The sequence below is a fragment of the Heterodontus francisci genome, chromosome 7 (assembly GCF_036365525.1).
Source record: "Heterodontus francisci isolate sHetFra1 chromosome 7, sHetFra1.hap1, whole genome shotgun sequence".
Classification (NCBI taxonomy): domain Eukaryota; kingdom Metazoa; phylum Chordata; class Chondrichthyes; order Heterodontiformes; family Heterodontidae; genus Heterodontus; species Heterodontus francisci.
The window spans coordinates 29,816,538-29,835,337 of NC_090377.1; the positions used below are offsets into that span (position 1 = coordinate 29,816,538).

The following is an 18,800-nucleotide window of genomic DNA, read 5'->3' on the forward strand; positions in this document are numbered from 1 at the left end:
AAGCAGTGATAAACTATTCCTTGCTAATATTAACATTAATTTTTCAGCAGAAAAGGAAAAATTCCTTTTGCTGTATAAGCATCAACCAGGACTGAATATAAATTTTTGTCAAATTACTCCAAGAGAAGATAGGAGGAAAATTACATTTGTTTAGGGAATGGTGGGATAGCCACCAGATCAAGGCACATAGGTTTAAGTACCAATTATGTTCAGTGCCTGATCCCAGTCATACAGCATTGGATAGCACCAAATGGAGGCCAGATAGCTACCCAATACAGGGAGGAAATAGAGATCAATTGGATGGGTGGACAGTCCAATCAGCTTATTCTCACAAGGCTCTTGCTGGTATCGGAGGCAGTTAGAAACCAAAGTACCCAGATAGAAGAGCATATGCCCCAAGAAACAAAGCACTAATTAGAAAACCTCATTCAGTCCCGCAGCCAAGAATGGTTACTAAACCATATATGCTAGGCTTCCTTATTCCTGATATTTTTTCTGTACATACTAATAGATTATGCTTTGTAATAAAAATGAAGCATTTTTGTCTAGTGTGGATTATCTGAAGAGCAAACTTGCATGCATATAGTGCTTTTCACAACCTTTGGATCCTTTACTGTTGACCATATCACATGTAGTTAGAATTAAGTGCTAACTAATTCATCGTGCTTTAGACAAACACTGGTATGCCAAAGGTACTAATATGTAAACGTTTACCTAACTTGCTGTTGCCTTTGTAGACTAATAGGCATCTACTAGATTGTCCCTGTAATAACCAAGTGGCCATTGTCCTTGGTCAGGACCCCATCTCAGGTTATTCAAAGTGGTCAAAGTATATCAAGGAATCACATTGTTTCATTCAATTATAATCATGTGGGGCTGTTTACAATACATGTTGTTCTGCCTGTACAAACACAGCTGCCAAACTATACTTGGATTTTTAAAAATTCATTCATGGGATGTGGGCGTCGCTGGCTAGGCCCGCATTTATTGCCCATCCCCAATTGCCCTCGAGAAGGTGGTGGTGAGCTGCCTTCTTGAACCACTGCAGTACATGTGAGGTAGGTATACCCACACTGCTGTTAGGAAGGAGTTCCAGGATTTTGACCCAACGGCAGTGAAGGAACAGCGATATACTTCCAAGTCAGGATGGTGTGTGACTTGGAGGGGAACTTGCAGCTGGTGGTGTTCCCATGCATATGTTGCCCTTATCCTTTCTAGTTGGTAGAGGTCACGAGTTTGGAAGGTGCTGTTTATTGAGCCTTGGTGCGTTGCTGCAGTGCATCTTATAGATGGTACACACTGCTGCCACTGTGCATCGGTGGTGGAGGGAGTGAATGTTTGTGGATGGGGTGCCAATCAAGCAGGCTGCATTGTTCTGGATGGTGTCGAGCTTCTTGAGTGTTGTTGGAGCTGCACCCATCCAGGCAAGTGGAGAGTATTTCAGCACACTCCTGACTTGTGCCTTGTAGATGGTGGACAGGCTTTGGGGAATCAGGAGAGGAGTTACTCGCTGCAGGATTCCTTGCCTCTGACCTACTCTTATAGCCACAGAGTTTATATGGCTACTCCAATTCAGTTTCTGGTCAATGATAACCCCTAGGATGTTGATAGTGGGAGATTCAGCAATCGTAATGCCATTGAATGTCAATGGGGAGATGGTCAGATTCTCTCTTGTTGGAGATGGTCATTGCCTGGCACTTGTGTGGCACGAATGTTACTTGCCACATATCAGCCCAAGCCTGGATATTGCCCAGGACTTGCTGCATTTCTACACAGACTGCTTCAATATCTGAGTCATCGCAAATGGTGAACATCGCACAATCAGCAGCGAATATCCCCACTTAGATTAGATTAGATTAGAGATACAGCACTGAAACAGGCCCTTCGGCCCACCGAGTCTGTGCCGAACATCAACCACCCATTTATACTAATCCTACACTAATCCCATATTCCTACCAAACATCCCCACCTGTCCCTATATTTCCCTACCACCTACCTATACTAGTGACAATTTATAATGGCCAATTTACCTATCAACCTGCAAGTCTTTTGGCTTGTGGGAGGAAACCGGAGCACCCGGAGGAAACCCACGCAGACACAGGGAGAACTTGCAAACTCCACACAGGCAGTACCCGGAATCGAACCCGGGTCCCTGGAGCTGTGAGGCTGCGGTGCTAACCACTGCGCCGCCCTACTTCTGACCTTATGATTGAAAGGTCATCGATGAAGCCGCTGAAGATGGTTGGGCCTAGGACACTACCCTGAGGAACTCCTGCAGTGATGTCCTGGAGCTCAGATGATTGACCTCCAACAACCACAACCATCTTCCTTTACGCTAGGTATGACTCTAACCAGCAGAGAGCTTTCCCCTGATTCACGTTGCCTTCAGTTTTGCTGGGGCTCCTTGATGCTATACTCGGTCAAATGCTGCGTTGATGTCAAGGCCAGTCACTGTCACCGAGAGTCCATGTTTGAACCAAAGCTGTAATTAGGTCAGTAGCTGAGTGGCACTGGCAGAACCCAAACTGAGCGTCACTGCCAAGCAAGTGCTGCTTGATAGCACTGTCGATGACACCTTCCATCACTTTACTGCTGATTGAGAGTAGACTGATGGGGCAGTAACTGGCCAGGTTGGACATGTCCTGCTTTTTGTGTACAGGACATACCTGGGCAATTTTCCACATTGCTGGGTAGATGCCAGTGTTGTAGCTGTACTGGAAGAGCTTGGCTAGGGGCGCGGCAAGTTCTGGAGCACAGGTCTTCAGTATATCCAGTGCCTTCAGTCGTTACTTGATATGACGTGGAGTGAATCGAATTGGCTGAAGTCTGGCATCTGTGATGCTGGGGACTTCAGGAGGAGGCCAAGATGCATCATCAACTCTGCACTTCTGGCTGAAGATTATTGCAAATGCTTCAGCCTTATCTTTCACACTCATGTGCTGGGCTCCCCCATCATTAAGGATGGGGATATTTGTGGAGCCACATCCTCCAGTTAGTTGTTTAATTGTCCACCACCATTCACAACTAGATGTGGCAGGTCTGCAGAGCTTAGATCTGATCTGTTGGTTATGGGATTGCTTAGCTCTATCTATCGCATGCTGCTTACAGTTTGGCACGCAGGTTGCCCTGTGTTGTAGCTTCACCAGGTTGACGCCTCATTTTGAGGTATGCCTGGTGCTGTTTCTGGCATATCTCTCCTGCACTCTTCATTGAACCAGGGTTGGTCTCTTGGCTCGATGGTAACGGTAGAGTGGGGAATATGCCGGGCCATGAGGTTACAGATTGTGGTTGAGTACAATTCTGCTGCTGCTGATGGCCCACAGCGCCTCATTGATGCCCAGTTTTGCATTGCTATACCTGTTCAAAATCCATCCCATTTAGCAGGGTAGTGCCACACAACACGCACGATGGAGGGTATCCTCAATGTGAAGGTGGGATTTCGTCTCCACAAGGACTGTGCAGTGGTCACTCCTACCAATATGGTCATGGACAGATGCATCTACAACAGGCAGATTGGCGAGGATGAGGTTGTATGTTTTGCCCTCACCACCTGCCGCATGCCCAGTCTAGCAGCTATGTCCTTTAGGACTCGGCCAGCTCGGTCAGTAGTGGTGCTACCGAGCCACTCTTGGTAATAGACATTAAAGTCCTCTACCCAGAGTATATTCTTTGCCCTTGCCATCCTCAGTGCTTCCTCCAAGTGCCGTTCAACATGGAGGAGTATTGATTCACTAGAACGACGGAGGTGGAGGGGCAACATGATACAGGTGTGGGATGGACAGAGTGGATAGTCAGAAGCTGTTTCCCAGGGTGGAAGAGTCAGTTACTAGGGGACATAGGTTTAAGGTGCGAGGGCAAAGTTTAAAGGGGATGTGCGAGGCAAGTTCTTTAAACAGAGGGTGATGAATGCCTGGAACTTGCTGCCGGGGGAGGTGGTGGAAGCAGGTACGATAGCGACGTTTAAGAGGCATCTTGACAAATCTATGAATAGGATGGGAATAGAGGGATACGATCCCCAGAAATGCAGAAGGTTTTAGTTTAGGCAGGCATCAAGATCGGCACAAGCTTGGAGGGCCGAATGGCCTGTTCCTGTGCTGTACTGTTCTTTGTTGTTCTTTGATTCATCAGCTGAGGGAGGACGGTAGGAGGTAATCAGCAGGAGGTTTCCTTGCCCATGTTTGACCCAATGCCATGAGATTTCATGGGGTCCGGAGTCGACGTTGAGGACTCCCAGGGCAACTCCCTCCCGATTGTATACCACTGTGCCACCACCTCTGCTGGGTCTGTCCTGCCAGTGGGACAGGACATACCCGGGGATGGCAGTCTCTGGGACATTGCCTGTCAGATATGATTCCTTGAGTATGACTATGTCATACTGTGGGACAGCTCTCCCAACTTTGGCACAAGCCCCCAGATGTTAGTAAGGAGGACTTTGCAGGGTCAATAGGGCTGCGTTTGCTATTGTCATTTGTGGTGCCTAGGTTGATGTGGGGTGGTACGTCCGGCTTCATTCTGTTTTATTGACTTCGTAGTGGTTAGATACAACTGAGTGGTTTGCTAGGCCATTTCAGAGGGCATTTAAGAGTCAACCACATTGTTGTGGGTCTGGAGTCACATGTAAGGACAGATTTCCTTCCCTGAAGGACATAAGTGAACCAGATGGGTTTTTACAACAATCAACAATGGTTTCATGGCCATCATTAGACTAGCTTTTTAATTCCAGATTTATTAATTGAACTCAAATTCCACCTTCTGCTGTAGTGGGATTCGAACCCATGTCCTCAAAGAAATACCCTGGGTCTCTGGGTTACTAGTCCAGTGACAATACCACTACGCCACCGCCTCCCCTAAATTAAGGAATGTTCTGGAATGTTTAAGATAGCATAATGAAAAGATTTAGTATCCTTTGTTCTGGAATATTGTCAAAGGAATTTGGAGTTCCTTCCTGAGTGGTATTGGAGGAAGACAGATGTGTCTGGACATCAGGGGTGCAAGGCTAATCAGATGCTCAGTATCAGGAGACAGTCACATAAGGTCTTCTACCATGTTTATGGGGTTGTTTGTCAAGGGTTAGCAGAAGGGGAATGCTTTTATTACTTAGATTCCACAACGATTCGCAAAATCTATACTCCCTGCAAATCGACTGCATTTGTTCCATTTCATTTATCTATTTTAGCAATTTTCAACAAATTTGTCTACTGATTTACAACTTGAGCCATCACCTGATGAGTTGATAGTCTTTCTTACCAAAGATGAGATCACATGGCAGCCCACAATATACTCAAATAAGCCAAGAACAGTAAAGAGCACTCTAGTTGACTCCCAGGGTCTCATTACATTTATCTTTCATAGTGTCATTTACAGCATAGAAAGCGGCCATTTGGCCCATCAGGTCCATGCTGGGTCTCCACAGAGCAGCCAGTCAATCCCACTCCTCCACTCAATCCTCGTAGCCCTTTAGGTTTATTTCCTTCAAGTCCTGATCCAATTTCCTTATTGTCTGAAGAGTTATGGAATCATAGAATGGTTACAGCACAGGAGGCCTTCAGCCCATTGTGTTCAAGACAGCTCTCTCTAACAGCTACTCAGCTAGTCCCACTCCCCTACCTTTACACCATAGCACTGCAAATTTTGTCTCTTCAGATTAATTCCCTTTTGAAAGCCACTATAGAAGGTCACATGCTCAGCCAGTGTATTCCAGATCCTAACTACTCACTGCATAAAAATGTTTTTCCTCAAGTCACTTGTGGTTCATTTGCAATTAACTTAAATCAGTGTCCTCTGGTTCTTGACTCTTCCACCAATGGGAAGAGTTTCTCTCTATCAAGTCTGTCCAGACCCCTCATGATTTTGAGCACCTCTAACAAATCTCCTCTCAACCTTCTCTTCCCTAAAGACAGCAGCCCCAGCTTTGCCAACTACCCTCACAACTGAAGTGTCCCCCAAAACCATTCTTAAATCTTTTCTACACCCTCTCCAGCACGCTCAGATTTGGACATAATGCTCTAGTTGAGGCTGAACCAGTATTTTATAAAGGTTCACTGTAACTTCCTTTCTTTTGAACTCTTATGCCTCTATTTATACAGCACAGGATCTCATATGCCTTATAAAGTGCTTTCTCAACCTGTCTGGTACCTTCAATGATTTGTGCACATATACCCTTGGACCCTCCGTTCCTGCACTCCCTTTTGAATTCAAGATGCACTTTGGTTCACAAGAATGAGAAGTGATGCTGAACCCAAGGAAACAGCTAGAGTAAAGTACCAAAAACCTAACAATATAATCGCCATGCATGTAATCTCCTTTTATGAATTTCAAACTTGGTAAACCACATGTTCCTTCCCATCCCCAAATGAGCACTGCAGCGTTATTACCATGTAATCAACTCATATGTTTCGATGACAAATGACTGATGAGGGACGAGGGAGAAGAGAGATTATAGTCTCTTAATCTATCCTCTGATATCACAGTAAGGAATATTGTTGGGGCAGACAAGAGACACAACTGTACTAACATCTAACTTGTACTATACCTGACACGACAATGGTCAATAGAAACACTGGGTTCAAAATATTCCATTCACCATCACCAGCAACAATGTCATTGTCCCCTCCTGTCATGTGGAGGAACATAAAATATAAAAACAAGGTCAAAAGTGTTGCACAAGCCTATGTTACCTGTGAACTTGTGTGGGAGATGTTTGAGGAATGTTGGGATTGTTGCCGCTGCATCTGTGCTAACTGTTGTCTTTGCATCTGAACAAGCTGTTGTTGATGGGTGTGGTACTGCTCCTCCGTTATGCCACCTGTTACTAGACAAGGAAAAATGTTCACATTTTAATCTGATAATGTCAGTTGAATACCAAATAAAATGAACTTTTTCTATGCACATGCAGGCAAGAATACATGAAACAAATGGAGCTATACTACATGTCCACAAGTTAACACAGACCAATGCAGGAGAACAAGGGGGAGAGCAAGAGAATAAAGCGCAAGAGAAAAAGAGCAAGAAACATCATATACTTTCAAATCGGAATATTATGGTTGTAATTTGCCAACTTTGTTAACAGTTGAAAGAGTCACAGATCCCATTAAAGCAAAGACTTACAAAAGCTGCACTACTCACCAGATATCCTATTCCTACTGGTGATCATGGTATTTGATGATAAAATAGAAGACACTGGAATTCTCTTTTTATTCACATTCTGTCCTAATTTTCTGGAAGTACAGTGGTTATCGCTGTCCTGAAGCTGGGATAACCGAGGCTGGAAGTGCCGTAACCGGCATGTTTTGATATTGCTTAGTATTTCACTAAGTGACAGTCTATTTGTAAAGTCTTTATTGGAAGTAATGGTCCATGAGTCGTCAGATGAAAAAGCAGCCGGCGAGCTGGGTGATGATAGCATTTCTGGGTCAATTTGGCATAGAATGTGATCATGATCTGTGGATGCACGATCTAACAAAAACCTAAAGGGGGGGAAAGAAAGTCTGCTTTAAATCTCTATAGCTGCTATCAGCACAATGATAAACTTGGTTGTTACAAGTGCTTGGACTAATCATTGAGAAATCTGTTCAACCAGCGTAAGGATGGACACTATTACCAGAAATGCTAAAATAAAAACAGAAAATGCTGGAAATACTCAGCAGTTTGGGCAGCATCTGTGGAGAGAGGAACAGGGTTAATGTTTCAGGTCGATGACAGGCTCTCCAACCAAGCAGATGTACGATAAAGCGGCTGAGGAAGTAATCAGCGGGAGCGTGTTCCCTCCAACCTGGAGACTGTACACCAAGAGGATATGACAAGTGAGTGGTGTAAGACTTTTAGTTGCCAATCGCCACACTGACTTACTCAGCATTCTCCTACATAGCACGCCTTCAGGTCAACACGCTTTGCAGCTCGACTAATTTCTCTCCCTAAAAGCACCTCACATTCCCATCTGAGCAGCCAACACTCAATTGCCCTGGACCCAATGCCCTTTCACACCCATGCCTCAGTGACTCTTCAAAAATGGTACCGTTCCTCATTTAACACTAGCCACTACCAGCATGCGCACTTGTCTCTTCCTCTCCTTGCAGAAGAAGCAAGCATGCAACTTGGCAAAAAGCAGAGTTGAGGGGTGGGGGAAGCGAGGAGAGGAGAGTTGGGAGGTAAAAAAAAAAGTGGGGGGGGGGGTGTGGGGAGGAGCTAGGCTTCCAGTGACAGACACCTTGTTGGCCACTGATAATACGTGCCCACCTGGCCCACTGGGAAGGAGATCTTGCTCCATGAATCGCTGAAAAGTGGCGTTGAGGTAGATGATCAGCCATCATCTAATTGAATGGTGCAGCAGGCTCGATGGGCTGAATGGCCTACTCCTGCTCCTACATTCCAATGCTGCTCAGACACGTATGGAGCTCATGTTGGGGGTCTCGCCTCCTTGGAGCTGGATCTGTGTGCCCATCCCCTCAACCCTGTGCAGAGGCATGTGGCGGAGGAGAAGGCAGCTGGTAGTGTTACTACTGCTGAAGCAATTGGTGGCGGTGAGCCCCCTTGCCCGTGACCCGCAGCAGAGGTGGACAATGGAGCTGCATAAGCTGCTCCCATGTTGCTCTGAAGGCTGGCAGCAGGGACGTGCAGCTGAAGGTGGGTGAAGTGCCTTCCAAGCAGTTGGAAATCACCTGTCAAGCAGTGATAGCATACTCTGACAAAAGGAGTGCTTGGAACAGTAGCCTCTCACCTGGCCATGGCTGCAGCTCTTCAGTGTGACTAATAGAAGCCTTCACAGCTTGTCAGTTTCACTGAGTAAGTTTTCCCACTGTGCACTCACCTTCTCCAACCTGCCAGGTTGCAAACACAGCATGGAACTCCTGCGCTGTTGCGAAAGAGGGAATCCATGCACAAAATTTGCTCCTAATTGCCTTAAGTACTTCAATTAGTTTCTTGCTTCAGCTATTAGGGTTCGACATTGCACTCCCAACCTGCCCCATGAAAGCCAGAAAAGGACAGAATTAGGTTGGAACCCCAACCTGGCATTATTTCTTGCTATTTTCGCATCCCCTCAGGCCTGGGAAAATTCCACCCATTCTGTCAGTCTTTGGTATCTGTATCCAACATGTTTTAGCTGTCTCAAGTTCAGTCTTATTTATTGCTGGCAGCAACATAAAATTGTCTTCACTGGCAATGAGTGTTTTAAAAAAAGGAGACAAATGGAGAGGCAGAGATTTAAGAAGGAAATTCTAGAGCTTACAGCAAAGACAGCTGAAGACATTGCCACCAATGATGGGACAAACGGAGCGGGGGATGTACAAGAGCACAGAGTTAGAAGAATCCAGAGTTCAGATGGCTATAGGGCTAGAAGAGGTTACAAGAATAGGGGCGAGGCTATGGAGGATGTTGAAGGACCAGGAGCCAAATATAGGTCAGGAACAAAGGGCAGATGAGTGAATGAGACTTGGTGCAAGTTAGAATTTGGGCAGAGTTTTGGATGAGCTCAAGGTTAGACAGAGTAGAAGATGGGAGGCCAGCCAGTAGAGAATTGGAAGTGTCAAGTCGGGAGTCAAGAAAAGCAGATGGGCCACGGCATGGGTGGAGACTGGCGCTGTTAAAAGACATGGAGAAAATATTGCATTGGAAGCTCAGCTCAGGGTCAAATAGAAAGCAGAGGTTGCGAATTTACTAAAGGAAGCTTTATTCTACAGCCAACTATGCCATATCTGACCTGAAAGTGCATTACGCTAACAGTAGGCAGAAAAGCTGGCAAAAAGTATTCCAATCCCTGGCACTGCCATACTTGGTTAAGTATAACATTCGCCCCTTAAAAAAAGAGGCAAGATATAAAACAAACAAAAAAAATGCTAGTGCTGTCACATCAGCTTCTGCAAAAATGTAGAAAGTTAAAACTGTAAATCTTCAATGTTTGGAAAAATATATTTGAACAAACCCTTAATGTTATTTTGAGGTCTAGCAAAATTCCAAGAGGTACCCGCTAGACAATGATCCATTATGTCGAGTGATCAATATTGCACAAATGCATTTGAAACAAAGTTGCAAAATGAAAAATTGCTAAGTGCACAATTCTCTAGCATACTCGAAGAATTTAGTTCTATTTAATTGCTGTTATCCAAAAACTCCAAATGATGACAATGAGGCTGTAATGAATCCTCAGCAAAATCATCACAAAGAAATTATGATTCAGCACCATCAACTCCCCAATTCTTTCCAATTTTCTTTTAGATAGCTTGAAATGTTCACATACCTTCCTCCACGACCTATGCGCCTCCGTGCTAAACCTATGCACCTTCTTGGAACGGTGAGTGTGGTTAAGCAGTACCTGTACCGTGACTCACTTAGCCCAGCTGGTTCAGGAGTCTTCCACGGACAAGTACTCATTTGATCCAAATGAGGCTGCAACAGATCGGAAACATATAATAGGTAATAAATAAATGAATTATGGTTTGTCTTTTCACAACTCTACTTGCATGGATCTGGAAGACCTTTAGAGAAGACCTTTAAAACTAATTTGTTGAAACCACTGAAAGGGAAAATATTAAGATTACTCTATCATAAATCTGGCTTTAACTCATTTTTGAAAAGTCCAAACCCCAGTCAGAAATTATCTTTCATGAGAAAGAAAATGCACACATCACCTAGGAACCCTGTCTTTCCCCCCACCCATCCTACTTTAATGAATTTGTATCATTGCGTTGCTGTTTGACCAGTCTCCTTGCTTTATTCTATGCAAGTCCTCATTAAACACTTGAAAGCAGTTACCTAACTAGACAGCCTTGAGACTTTAAAGAGTCACAGTGAGAGCAATGTACCATACATACACTAATACAGCTTGGAGCAGCAACAGGACAGATGAGGTCTGGGAGAAAATGAGAAACTGAAGAAACTGCATTTACATCGCACTTAAATTATATCCTCAGGATACACCAAATGGCTATACCAAAAGGATCATCTTTCAAGCACATTCACTCTACTGTACAGAAAAACCTGGATGTCAATTTGGCCACAGCAAAGTCTCACAAATGAATTAATCAAGAAAGATCATTTAGTCAGCTTTTATTGCTAATATAAAAATCCAGCAAGTTTTTATTTTTAGTGTTAAGAGAAAAATCAAGGGATATTTTGGTCTAAACAAAACCCCAACTAAATTCACAGTAAAAGTTAGATTTTATTTAAAAATTTCACTAAAACGCAAAGAAAAGTAGGAAGAGATGACCAAATGGGTTGAATTAAGCTAAATGACAGTCCACAATTATCTAGGTTGTCTCTCTGAACCAGCTATTTGGCCCCACGTCTTTGCCATTGTCATAGCGTTTCAATTTCCACCCCCACCCCCCCCCGGACTCCCTCCCCCCCCCCCAAAATACTTTAAAGAAAAAAAAAGTATTTTGGATTCAGCTAGTTTCTAGTAGGGCATTCTATGTCTTAAAAATCCTAATCTCTTTCATTCTCTGGTAACACAAGAACACCAAGAAATAGGAGCAGGAGTAGATCATGTGGCCCATCAAGCCTGCGCCGCCATTCAAAATGATCACAGTTGATCTTGGGATTTAACTTTATTTTCTCAACCGCTCGCCATATCCCTTGATTCCTTGAGACACCAAAATTCTGTCTATCCCAACCTTAAATGCATTCAACCAAGTAGCATCAACAACCCTCTAGGGTAGATAATTCCAAAGATTCACAACCCTTTGAGTGAAGTAATTTCTCCTCATCTCAGGCCTAATTAATTGGCCCCTTATCCTGAGACTGTGTCCCCGTGTTTTAGATTGTGAATTTATGCCCTTCAGTTACTGATTCAATAACTGATGGAATTAGCTTCAAGAGAACACAGCCAATTAGCAGGGCGGGCTGACAGGTGGCAGAAGCAACTTAATGCCAAGTGTGAGGCAATATATTTTGAGGGGAAAATCAAGGAAAGTCAATATACACTTAAAAAATGCTGAATGGTATGGATGAACATATTTCCTAGAGAGTGCAGGTAGATAGAGAACCAATACAATTTGACGCTTCATGATAATTGCGAAGAGTACAAAGGCAAAATAAGGATATTTTGTCAGTGTCAGCTGTGGCTCAGTTGGCAGTACTCGTGCCTCGGAGTCAGAAGGTTGTGGGTTCATGTTCCACTCCAGAAATATCAGCACAAAAATCAAGGCCGTCATTCCAGGCCAGTACTGAGGAAATGCTGTACTGCTGGAGGTGCCGTCTTTCGCACGAGATATTAAAGAGAGGCCCCGTCTACACTCTCAGGTGAGTGTAGGAGATCCCACAGTAATACTTTGAAGTGTAGGAAAGTTATCCCTGGTGGTCAGACCGATATTTAACCCTCATTACAAAACAGAAAAGATATCTGGTCATTATCACACTGCTGTTTCTGCATTTAGAAAATAATCCTGTGTGCCAAGAATTACGCTGACAATCAATTCAAAATAGTCAGTAGAGCTTGCAGTGTGGTGCATTTGCACGTACTAGAAGCTACATATATTAATATGCAGGGCCCTGTTCTTTGCAGACAGAAAGAATATATACACACATTGCACCTGTTTTAGCTAAACAAAATATGTGACAGCCATTCACTGGTTCATTCCTCAGGGCAATGCCTTGACCAGAGTCAAACTGCCTAATTTAAATGTCAAACAAAGCATGACAGTTAACTGTCAGTCACTGCCAACTGGTGCATTCTCCATGGCAACACCACTACCAGAGTTCACTTGCCAACCAATCAGCACTCTCTTCTCGTACAGTATAAGCTGTTGTCTTCCCTTACATTGGTATTCTTGTGGATTGTCCTGATGAGTGCAAGACAAAAAGCTTCGACATGTCTCTATTTTCAGCAACACTGAAGCTTTATTCTGTGCCATAAGAATGTTGGACACAACTAAGTTTGTCGTCAGGCAAATGTACATGATTATTTTTGTACAAATTCAAACCATTCCCCATTGATGTTAGGTTGTGTTCATTTCTATTTTGGTTTTGGACCTCTCCTATTCACTGCATACCTCAATAATTTTGTTATTAGGGCTAGCAGTAATGCCCATAACTGTGGACGATACTGAAATAGAAAGCAGAGTAAATATTTCAGAAAACTGAAGGTAGCTGTAAGGGGATATGGACAAGATGGAAGAATGGGCAAAAAAAAGTGGGTGACGGAATTCAATGTCAACATGGTACATTCTGCTCAAAACAAGTGAAATGAATGGGGAAACATTGGTATCTGGAACAAAAGAGGGATTTGGGGGCTCATGTCCAAAAGGTATTACAAGTAGTTCAAGTGGATAAGCCATAAATAGCTGATGGAATACTGGGTCTTATGGCAAGAGGTACAGAATATAAAGTCAAGAGGCAATTGTATATCTATTTATTTTAATTTATTTAGAGATACAGCACTGAAACAGGCCCTTCGGCCCACCGAGTCTGTGCCGACCAACAACCACCCATTTATACTAATCCTACATCAACCCCATATTCTCTACCACATCCCCACCATTCTCCTACCACTTACCTACACTACGGGCAATTTACAATGGTCAATTTACCTATCAACCTGCAAGTCTTTGGAGGAGAGGGGAAACCGGAGCATCCGGCGGAAACCCACGCAGACACAGGGAGAACTTGCAAACTCCGCACAGGCAGAACCTAGAACTGAACTCGGGTTGCTGGAGCTGTGAGGCTGCGGTACTAACCACTGCGCCGCCCATCTTTAAAACCTCAGGAAAAAAATCACAGTTGGAATACCATGTGTATGGCCTCCATACTACAAGAATAATGTTGAGGCAACAGACAGTGCAGCCCAGATTTTCATAGGATTTTGTCTTATATGAGGAAATACAACAACGAAGACAGACAAATATTTAGCCTGTTTTCATTAGAGCAAAATGTACCATGTTGCAATTGCTGACATTGAATACCATCACCCACTTTTTTTGCCCATTCTTCCATCTTTCATTAGAGGAAATTATGCAGTGATTTGACAGGGATGCTTAAAATTAAGGGAAGGAACACAGTAGATAGAAACTGACTGTCTTCAGTGGTTAAGAAGTCTAGAACAAGGGAACACAGATACATTAAACAGAAGAGATTTAGGAGCGGGACTTTTTCCCCCACAGATTTGAGGCTGTGGAATGCACTACCAGAAATAATGAAAAACAGGGAGCATGTCAACTTTAGGAATTAATTGGAAAATAGTTGAAGAAAGGGGAGACAAAAGGGAATTGGAAACACAAATGGGCACATGGGATTAGGACAACTGCTCTTGGAGGATAAATATCAACTGGGCCAAACAGGCTGTTTCTATGTTGTAGTTTCTATGTTGTAATTTTTATGTATATAAAAAAAAACACAAATTTAATTTCCTTAAATAGTGAATGTGCGCATTTTCAGAGTCCTGCCTTTTAAAAATATGCAAAGCTTGTCTAACACAACAGATAAATGATTTGGAAGATATTTCAAATCACTGCAATGTGCTAAGAAGTCACGCATAAATATATGTACATATTTTCTTACAGCATAGTATTGGCAACCCGCTTTCCTCCTGAAAGCAAAAAGTCCATCAGGATCACTGTCTTCTTCAGGCTCTGATATAGGAGAAGGGACCTAACAAAAACAAAAAGCATCAGTGCTGTTGCATTTTTAAAAAATTAATATCAGTAAGTGGGAACTCAACTTAGCCTCCCAACTAACTTGTACGCAAACTTCCTCCTCAGGAAACTCAGGCAGGGGGAGGCGGTGGCGTAGTGATAATGTCACTGGACTAGTAACCCAGGCTATTGCTCTGGGGATATGGGTTCGAATCTCACCATGGCAGATGGTGAAATTTGAATTCAATTAATCTGGGAATTAAAAAGCTAGTCTAATGGTGACCATGAAACCACTGTCGATTGTTGTATAAAAAAAACTGGTTCACTAATGTCCTTTAGGGAAGGAAATCTGCTGTCCTTACTTGGTCTGGCCTACATGTGACAGCAATGTTGACTCTTTTCAAAAAAAAAAAAAAAAAAAATGGCCTAGCAAGCCAGTCAGTTCAAGGGCAATTAGGGATGGGCACCCACATCCCATAAACAAATTTAAAAAAAAGTACACAATATTGAGAAATATCATCGTGTCATTTTCCCTTCCTTTTATGAAGTAAATCAGGTCTCTTATATTCAGAGAGGTTCACACTCCTAATTATTGTGGCATATAAATTCCTGAGCAAGAAAAAGAAATGCGTACTGATATATCTTTGTATTGCGAAAATGATAGCAGAGTTGAGTCATGCCTCAAACAGGTACTTTCTTTCCCCCTATTCTGATGCATGGTCATTTATAGCCTCAAGATGCTGCCATCAACTTTTTGCATCATAAACTCCTATGTCCATATTTATGCTGGAAGCTACCCATGTAAACTTCTTGTGCTGCAATTTCACCCTCCTACCAGTGGTGGTGCTGCAGCAAATGGTGTAATTATAGCTTACGTTTACTTAAGCAGTTACTACTATAAAATGTAGACATAGGAATTCAGAACAATTTTAAAATGGGGATTGAATTATATATCCATGCCCTGACATCTAAACTCACTTCACCTGAAGACTTGTACTTGGTCTTGACTCCATATCTGCAACACCATAGAGATTGACAAGAAATCTAGAGATTATTTTTCTATAGCAGGTATATAGAGTAAATGAGGCAGCTAAGAAACTATTGTTCACACTTTGATCTCAAAAAGATTGGAATCCCAAAATAATGACTTGTGTTTATATAATGCACATGATGTAACAAAATGTCCAAAGGCGTTCGAAACTGTAGAAGTGCTATGGACTTTCACCAAGGATCTTTAGTTCCTTGATTCACACTGTCCAGTCTACATGAATGAAAATGTGTGTGTGGGGAAGATGTGGGTCTTACATAATGTTTCATCAGAAAATCATTTGTAAGACTCTGAAAAGAGCCAAAGGACCTTAGATTGTTTGTTGTTTTTAGAACAGTTTAAATAGTGTGCAATTGTAGTTACTTGCATGTGTTTCATTCAGAAGCAGAAGACCATTATTTATAGTGTGATATTTACTGCCTTTCAGAGTGAAAGCAGAATGCAAGGGTTAGCCAGTAGCATATCACTTTGCAAAACCTTGGTAAAAGTCAATGGTACTGTGACATGCTGAGCCATTTATGTCATGCATAAGGATGCACGTTTCAGTTTGCAGACCGAGGTCTAATTATGGAAATTATTAATTTATTATGAAGATGCAAAAATGCTGGGACAAAGTCCAAACTGTAACAGTTGTTTCTTTAACAGTCCTTGAGATTTTAGCTCTTTGCTTTAAATAAAATTTTACAATTGTTGACTTTTTTTTATTAAATGCATTAACCAGAATGTTCATTTGAACAAATCCACAACCATACAGTCAAAGTTATACAGAAGAGAAAACAGGCCCTTCGGCCCATCGAGTCTGTGCCAGCCATCAAGCACCTAACTATTCTAATCCCATATTCCTGCACTTCGCCCGTAGTCTTGTATGCTGTGGCGTTTCAAGTGCTCATCTAAATATTTCTTAAATGTTGTGAGGGTTCCCGCCTCCACCCCCCCAGGCAGTGTGTTCCAGACTCCAACCACCCTCTGGGTGAAAACATTTTTCCTCAAATATACCTTAGATTAATTTAAATTATTTTTACTGATAGGAGGAAATCCATTTTCAAATTCCTAATAAAGCAAGAAAAATCTTGCTGTTGCAAATTTCAGAGGATTGGGTGATCCAAAAGGTCATTAAATTAACATTCTATCTCGAAGATCTGGTTTTAGATTAGATTAGATTAGAGATACAGCACTGAAACAGGCCCTTCGGCCCACCGAGTCTGTGCCGAACATCAACCACCCATTATTACTAATCCTACACTAATCCCATATTCCTACCAAACATCCCCACCTGTCCCTATATTTCCCTACCACCTACCTATACTAGTGACAATTTATAGTGGCCAATTTACCTATCAACCTGCAAGTCTTTTGGCTTGTGTGAGGAAACCGGAGCACCCGGAGAAAACCCACGCAGACACAGGGAGAACTTGCAAACTCCACACAGGCAGTACCCGGAATCGAACCCGGGTCCCTGGAGCTGTGAGGCTGCGGTGCTAACCACTGCGCCGCCCTAGTTTTGAAACTAAATCAACAGGGAAAAAAGTTACCATTGCAGATGGTTTTGTTGGTTAGAGGCCATTCATTTCAGCCCCAGGACACTGATGCAGTAATAACAAAGGACAGCCATCCAGACACACTTACCTTCAGCTATCTCAAGAAGTATTAAAAAAAACAAATTGCCTGGCTTTAATGATCCTAAATGAAATGGATCCATATGCCAGAGGGAATGCTGCTCACTGCTTGGAACTGTGGAAATTCCAAGTAGTTTAGGGGCTGTTTTTTGGCAACTCAATGAAAACCACCTTGCTTGGCACAACAATCCAATCACTGATCATGAAGGGCACTGACCTTAACGCAACCAGTTACAAACACGTAGGGCCTCCCCTCCCGTCCCTATGCCCAACTATGCCCTAAAAATCAAGACCACTCAAGTCACTTCAACTGCCTGATCTATACTACTCCCAATACAAGCAGTGATTTCAAGAAACCCGAATATACTTTTCCCACAATTATATCAAAATGTATAATAATTTCATAAAATACACATATAAATGCACATAAATTAAAATGTCTGGGTCAATTCCTCCAAAAGGTCAGATTCAACAACAAATTGGCACAAAAATGGATGTTGTAGGACTCAAAGGGTGCGCTCCTCTAAGATTCAGATTAATATTAAGGTGCATTTTTGGAGCAGTGCAAGATCAATTTTATTCTAAGTCTCCTTGATGCTAACACCAAGAGTGTTGTATTTCCTGACATCGAACCTAACCTTGATAAGCACACTGTTCCAATCAAAAAAAATTACCGTTGACCATCTTGGAAACTGGGAGTATCTTAGTATAGCATAGCAATTTGAAAAAACTACAAATATAAGCAAAGCTAACATTATCCTGCTGCTTAAAGTATGTAACTATGCTCAGCAGAATGCATTACTTTGCTTTGATAAAATTCTGAACCCACTATCCATTTAATTACTGATAGTAAAGGCAAGAACCTAGCATACCTGGGCATAAGACTCTTCATCAGAGCTGAGAAAGTCATACTGCTTAATGTCCCTCTTCAGAGCTGGTTGTGATTCTGTGCTAGGCTGATGGTGTAAAACAACACACTCTAAAGTTTTATGCTTCTTCTTCACATATTTCTTTTTTACTCGAACAGTATCAGTAACCTCCTCTTTGAATGATATCAGGTGAGGCTGTTGCTGCTTTAGGGGAAGTAAAACAAAACAAAATTATGTCATCTACTTCCAAACATGTAAGCTACACACAAACCATGGCAGTTCTTTATTAAAATATTACATTCCTGCTATAGACTGTCTTTAGATTGACCCATAGAAGTTGATGACACAGGAGGTGGTCTCTGCTACAGCAATCCAGAACTACTCTCACTGCCTTTCTCCCTACAGTTCTGTACCTCCCTGCTAAAAATGTTTACTTATTTTTCCTTCAATTATATCCTGCCTCTACCATTCCACATGACAAAGCATGTCATAATCCAAAACCTCAAAATTTCACCTACCCCCTCTCCTATTAATAATTTTATGTCACTGACTTTATGATCAAAGAAAATAATCTTGCTCTATTCATCTCATCAACACTGTTTTTAAAGATCCTTTAATAAATATCACAAATCTCCTCTGCTCCAGTGGAAATACAGCTGAGTATCTTTTACAGAAAGAGTTAAGTTGTTAAATAGAGTTCAGT

General features: G+C 42.5%; 1 protein-coding gene across 6 annotated transcripts in view; it reads right to left on the minus strand.

Moving 5' to 3' along the window:
* Nucleotides 1–18,800, minus strand: part of epc2 (enhancer of polycomb homolog 2 (Drosophila)) — a 62,343-nt gene that overhangs the window by 6,659 nt on the left and 36,884 nt on the right. For 3 of the 6 annotated variants that reach the window (XM_068034958.1, XM_068034960.1, XM_068034954.1), the window contains 5 exons: nt 18,101–18,301; nt 14,491–14,580; nt 10,235–10,383; nt 7,126–7,466; nt 6,678–6,811 (listed from right to left, as the gene is read on the minus strand). In XM_068034958.1, coding sequence (XP_067891059.1) covers nt 6,678–6,811; nt 7,126–7,466; nt 10,235–10,383; nt 14,491–14,580; nt 18,101–18,301 — 915 coding nt within the window. The remainder of the gene's footprint in view (nt 1–6,677; nt 6,812–7,125; nt 7,467–10,234; nt 10,384–14,490; nt 14,581–18,100; nt 18,302–18,800) is intronic. The other 3 variants (XM_068034959.1, XM_068034957.1, XM_068034955.1) reach the window with 2 other exon arrangements.